This window comes from Corvus brachyrhynchos, unplaced genomic scaffold, assembly GCF_000691975.1.
Source record: "Corvus brachyrhynchos isolate BGI_N302 unplaced genomic scaffold, ASM69197v1 scaffold412, whole genome shotgun sequence".
NCBI lineage: Eukaryota > Metazoa > Chordata > Aves > Passeriformes > Corvidae > Corvus > Corvus brachyrhynchos.
Window position 1 is genome coordinate 155,542 of NW_008236761.1, and position 4,982 is coordinate 160,523.

The 4,982-nt window shown below is 43.6% G+C and overlaps 1 protein-coding gene across 1 annotated transcript in view; it reads left to right on the forward strand.

Annotated features, from left to right (window-relative positions):
- The window catches only part of URB1 (URB1 ribosome biogenesis 1 homolog (S. cerevisiae)), a gene marked incomplete at its 5' end in the record, with an annotated part of 42,210 nt that extends 37,826 nt beyond the window's left edge, over positions 1-4,384 (forward strand). Inside the window, 6 exons of the mRNA XM_017727075.1 lie at positions 284-393; positions 964-1,140; positions 1,476-1,717; positions 2,459-2,741; positions 2,793-3,109; positions 3,699-4,384. Coding sequence (XP_017582564.1) covers positions 284-393; positions 964-1,140; positions 1,476-1,717; positions 2,459-2,741; positions 2,793-3,109; positions 3,699-3,907 — 1,338 coding nt within the window. The remainder of the gene's footprint in view (positions 1-283; positions 394-963; positions 1,141-1,475; positions 1,718-2,458; positions 2,742-2,792; positions 3,110-3,698) is intronic.
- Between the last annotated feature and the right edge of the window lie 598 nt (positions 4,385-4,982).

Genomic DNA, 4,982 nt, shown 5'->3' on the forward strand with positions numbered 1-4,982 from the left:
AGCTCTCAGGTTTGGGGGCATCCACTCTGAGTATTTCAGGTATCAAAGCCTTGAACAAAAAGATAAAATTGTCTTGCTGCCTGAAGAGTTCTTGTAAGAGTAGCACCTGTGGTATGAAGCTTTGAAAGGAGAATGTCTTTTCCCTGGGGTTGCTGAGAGCAGGTGGTGTTCATTTTGCCTGGAAGTTGATCAGATACTGGTCAAATTGCCAATTCTGAGCTTGATAGTTAGATCCTGACTATTTCTGATTCTGTAAAAGAACAAGTTATATTTTCTGTTTCAGAGTCGTATTCTGGAGATATTACAAAGTGCTGCCCGTGTCACCAGAGCTGCCTATGAGCTGATACAGGATCACAGCCTCCTCACGTGGGTCTTGCACAGCTTAGAGAAAAGGTAACCAGAGAAGTACAGGAGAGATGGGAACAATTTTACTGCCCACAGTAGAATAATTATGTGACTGAGTATGAAAACAAGGGTGACAGACAAGGAGACAGCCGGGGGCACCAAGGACTGTGCTGGCAGAATTTGCTGAACTCTGAGGTGTCCCTTGTGTTTTTGAGAATAGAATCAAGATGCTTTCAGGTTGTGGTGGGAGGGATGATGGTGGAGGGGCTTCATGGTTTGGAAAACACTTCCTTGAAAAACTGAGAAAGCAAAATGGAACCTTGTATTGGTGTCTTCACCTTTTAAATTTCAAGCACCCTCGGTTCGCATCCTGTGACAGGACCTGCTGCACAGGAAGTGGCACAGTAATGGATTTGAGCAGTCTAGAACATTCCTTCTCTCCTTGCCTCTCCCTGACACACACACAAAACCTCTTCTGCATAGAGTGCCCTGACACGTTGCGGCAGGTGCACCAAAAGTGCACTAGAATATGCCCCCCTGTAGGTGATGGACCAGCTCCTGGTGAGGATCTGCCTTCCAAATGTGTTTTTCCTTTTTTTGTTCTGTTTTGTTTTTCAGGTTTCTGGAAAACAAGGTGATAAATAAAATTATTTCCTTACTCCATACTCTGTGGCTAACAAATTTAGGAGACAAGAGAGAAAACAAGAGTCAATCCCAGGAAAACAGGAAACTTCTTCCTATTCAGCTTGTAAATGAATTTCTATATGTTTTGGTCACGTTAATCAAACATATTCAGTAAGTCCCTTGTTTGGTTTTTTATTTTAGTCAGTTTGCATTTCATCCTCTGTCCGGTTTGAACTTTTTTAAGGCCAGATGTATTTCTTTATCTCTGGTAGATTAATGCCTTTTGTCACCTTCAATTTGAATGTTGAGTAGTGAATTTGGATGAGATTTTTTTGACAGGAGGGTTTAGGTGTTTGTGTACATGGGGAATAAAGTAAACTTTGATGCACAGTTGCTGTCAAGTCCTATGTCCTTAATTCCTGGCCTTTCTGACAGTAAGGATTAAAAACTGTACTTATTAATTAGCATGCAGGAAATTATGTGGCACTTGTGTTGTCTTTTGACAGGACTAATGTAGATCTGGCCAAGCTGACTGAGTTCTTCAGCACCCTCAGCTCTGTGCTGGAATACCGTGCTGTGGTTGTTGAGGCTTTTAGGGAGATGAGGCGTTTCACGGTGAACGACAGCGTCCTCTCCAGCAGGGAGCTGCTGCTGCTGCTGCATAAGTGGAGCCTTGTCAGCAAAGACCTGCAGCTGCAGGAGGACCTGCAGGCCCTGGCTCAGAAGTACCAAAACAAAGAATTACTCAGTAAGTGCTAAAATACTTCAAGGAAGGCATATTTTGTTGCAGCTGTTACAAACCAGCAGTACAAGTGAGGCAAACTTCTCTGGAAATAGTACTAATACCTTCTGTCAGACTGATGTAGCTTGAGGGAGGAGGAAAGGAAATGGAAAGCCATTTTTCAGATCTTCCTTGTGGTGATTGCTAACCTTAACACACTCTGGAAGCTGTGGAGAAACACAGTTTAAAACGGGAAAGAGCTTTAAAATGAAACAGTTGCAAATCTTGTGACGGGCTTTGAAAAATGGTATTCTTTAATGAAATCTTGAAACAAAAGGCCATGCCTGGAGGCTTTGTGCTCAAAGGTTTGAATCATTCTGCGTGTGGATGGGGATCGCAATAAATAGATAAAGCAAGTGAAAACTGAATAATTGACTTTTCTTGTTGTCATCAGTGTTTGAAGAAAGGAAAAATATAGCAGGAGTTGTGTGACTTCTCTCATTCTCTCTGTGAACAAAAAGTGCAAGGAGCTTGGGAGTGGGAGGTCTTAAAACAACACTGGTTTCCTGCAGCAGCAACTGCTTTTGGTGCACATTAAAGCTTCTGTAGGTGTGTTTAAATGTTCTGGATCAGTTAAGAAAGTATCATGCATTTAAGGAATACTGTAAAAGCTTTAGCTTTTCTAAAGTTTCTCTCACCCTTTAAAACTTCTCAGAAAGACCTTTGGAGTATCTGATGTGTGTTTTGGTGGTGGTTTTCTTCTTACAGAAAATATTAAAGACAAGAACAAACCTCAAGTCTCATCGCACGTGTATCGTTACACTCAGAAGAACAACAAGGTGGAGGAAGATGACACTGCTGCAGACCTGGAAGTGTCTGAGCTGGAGAAATGCAGAGAACATCTGAATTCCATCCTTGCCCATTGGGAGCCTACTTTCCCAGCACCACCCTCCAAACAGGGAGGGGAGACCCTGAGACCCAGCGAGCCCGGGGTTGAAGCAGTGGCTGTCACCTGTGCGTCCACTCATGTCGTCACTAAGTGGCTGGTGAGGTCCCTGGCTGAGCAGAGCCTCCTCAGGCTGCAGGATAAGTGGCTGGTGAGGTCCCTGGCTGAGCAGAGCCTCCTCAGGGAGCAGGATGTGTCACCAGCGCTGCGGTGGCTGCGGAACCGCGTCCTGCCGCACCCAGCAGCCGTGCGGGAGGTGCTCAGGGATGAGACACTGAGGAACAACCTCTTCAAGCTTTACACCCGGCTCTGCCAGGCCAGCAGCATCTCAGCTGGGCTCTCCAAGGAGCTTGGTGTGTTCAGTTCCATCATGCTCCAGCTCATGGAGGAGCAGGGCCTGGCCAGCACCTTCCACGAGCTTGTGAAATCCCTGTGCCTGTCAGCAGCAACAGAAGAGGATGTGAACAGGACAGGTGACTTGACTTGCTCTTATCACTCATGTGACGAGGCAATGGTGGGAGGAAGTAGGAAGTTCCATGGCTTTTTTAATCCATTTAACTAGTTTTCCCATATCCACCCAGGCTCATAGCTTCCCAAAGGAGAAGCTGTTTCTTTGGTGGGATGGGGACAGGGGTGGGCAGCACAGAGCATGGTCACACTGTGTGGTTTTCTGACAGTACAACACTCACACTCCCTCAAAGAAACTTCCCTTTCAAGGACTAAAATGGAACAAAAGGTATTAAAAAAACAGAACTCCAAGAGGGAAGATAGTCTGCAAGGAACAAGTCTGCATGGGCCTGGATGCTGATCCATGTGCTGGTCAATGGTAGCAGATGACAGGTCAGTTTCAAGCTGTTTTATTTAACAGGAAACTGGTTTGTTCCTTCTTGTGAGGAGGATCATTGGCTTTGCATGGGCAAAGCCACCCAGATTGTCCATCTAGGAAAAGAGTTAGGGAACTCTTTTAAAACATAGGCCTGGAGGTAAATGGCTTGGTTTGGTATTACTGTGTGGAAATAGAAGAATATTTGCTCTGATTTTTCTCTCGTCTCTCTTCCACAGCTGTTTCTGTATTCCTGACTTCCATTTACATCGGGGACATGTGGCTTGGAGCACAGGAGCCGGATATGTTACTTACCCATGTCAGATTAGTCTGCACTAGTGCAGCTTATGAATTACAGGATGACTTGGAAACTCAGACACGAGAAGAAACTATTATGTCTCTTTGCAAAAAAGTCTGGCTACATCAGGGCATTAATTCAGGGAACTAACCCTTCATCTTTAACGTTCTGTGCTCTGCCATCATCACTGAGCCATGAAAGCCTCCTGAGCTGTTCATAAAGATCAATATTTTATTAATGTGTGCAAACTCGGGGAAGATTTTATTCAACATCTCTCAGTGGGACATTAAAGCTTCAATTTCTTTCAAGAGGCTGAGACACAGTATTACTTATATCATTTTTATTACAGGCATTTTTAACTTTTTGAAGAACCAGAAAGACTGTGTACATGTGTTGTTAAAATCCATCTTCTCTCCAATATAGGATGGGAAACAAAGGCTGCAGAGCTTCCTACAGTGAGGTGTAAGTGCAAATAAGGAGGAGCCAGAGGTTTAGTCATGATGATTTACTATTTCTTGAAGAACTGGGTTGATTTCATGATACCAATACCAGTAAGAATAGAAGAGTGAACTTGGGGATCGTGGTGGTCATCTTGGGTTTAAATTAAATGGCTTTTAAAAACATTTATATCAGAACTGGTCTCTTTTTATTTCCCTTTTTTTTTTTAAAATTAAAAAAATTTAAAAGCCCTGACCCATCACTGCTGCTGCAATGTGCAACCAGTGCCCATCTGATCACTTGGAACAGGTGAGAGATGGAACTAAACCCCAAAGGATTTGCTGCTCATTGATTATGCATGAGTTTTATTGGGAATTCCCTGTGAACTCTGATCCATTGTTCATGAATGTGGCCTTGAGGGTAGTTGAACATGCTCGTCCAGACTGGCACCCATGCAGTGCCAGAATGTGAACATTTGAAATGTAAACCAGGATTTATTAAATTGACTCACAACTGTGTGCTGTTCCCAGGTCCTTTGTACAAATTCTGCAGGGAAAAACCAGAACTGCACATTCCTTGTGACATGTATTGAATTTTTTGGGAGGATAAATAAAAATGAGATGCAAATTAGGGAATTGCTTCTAGAGCTAAGTATTCTTGTCCAAAAAGAGCCATCAGCTCTGTATCAAGACTTGAGTTAAAAATATTATTTCTTTAAGAAGCTGCATGCCTCTGAGAGGCTACGTTTTGTGTCATGTAGATTTCCTAGGGACTGACATCAGGTGGC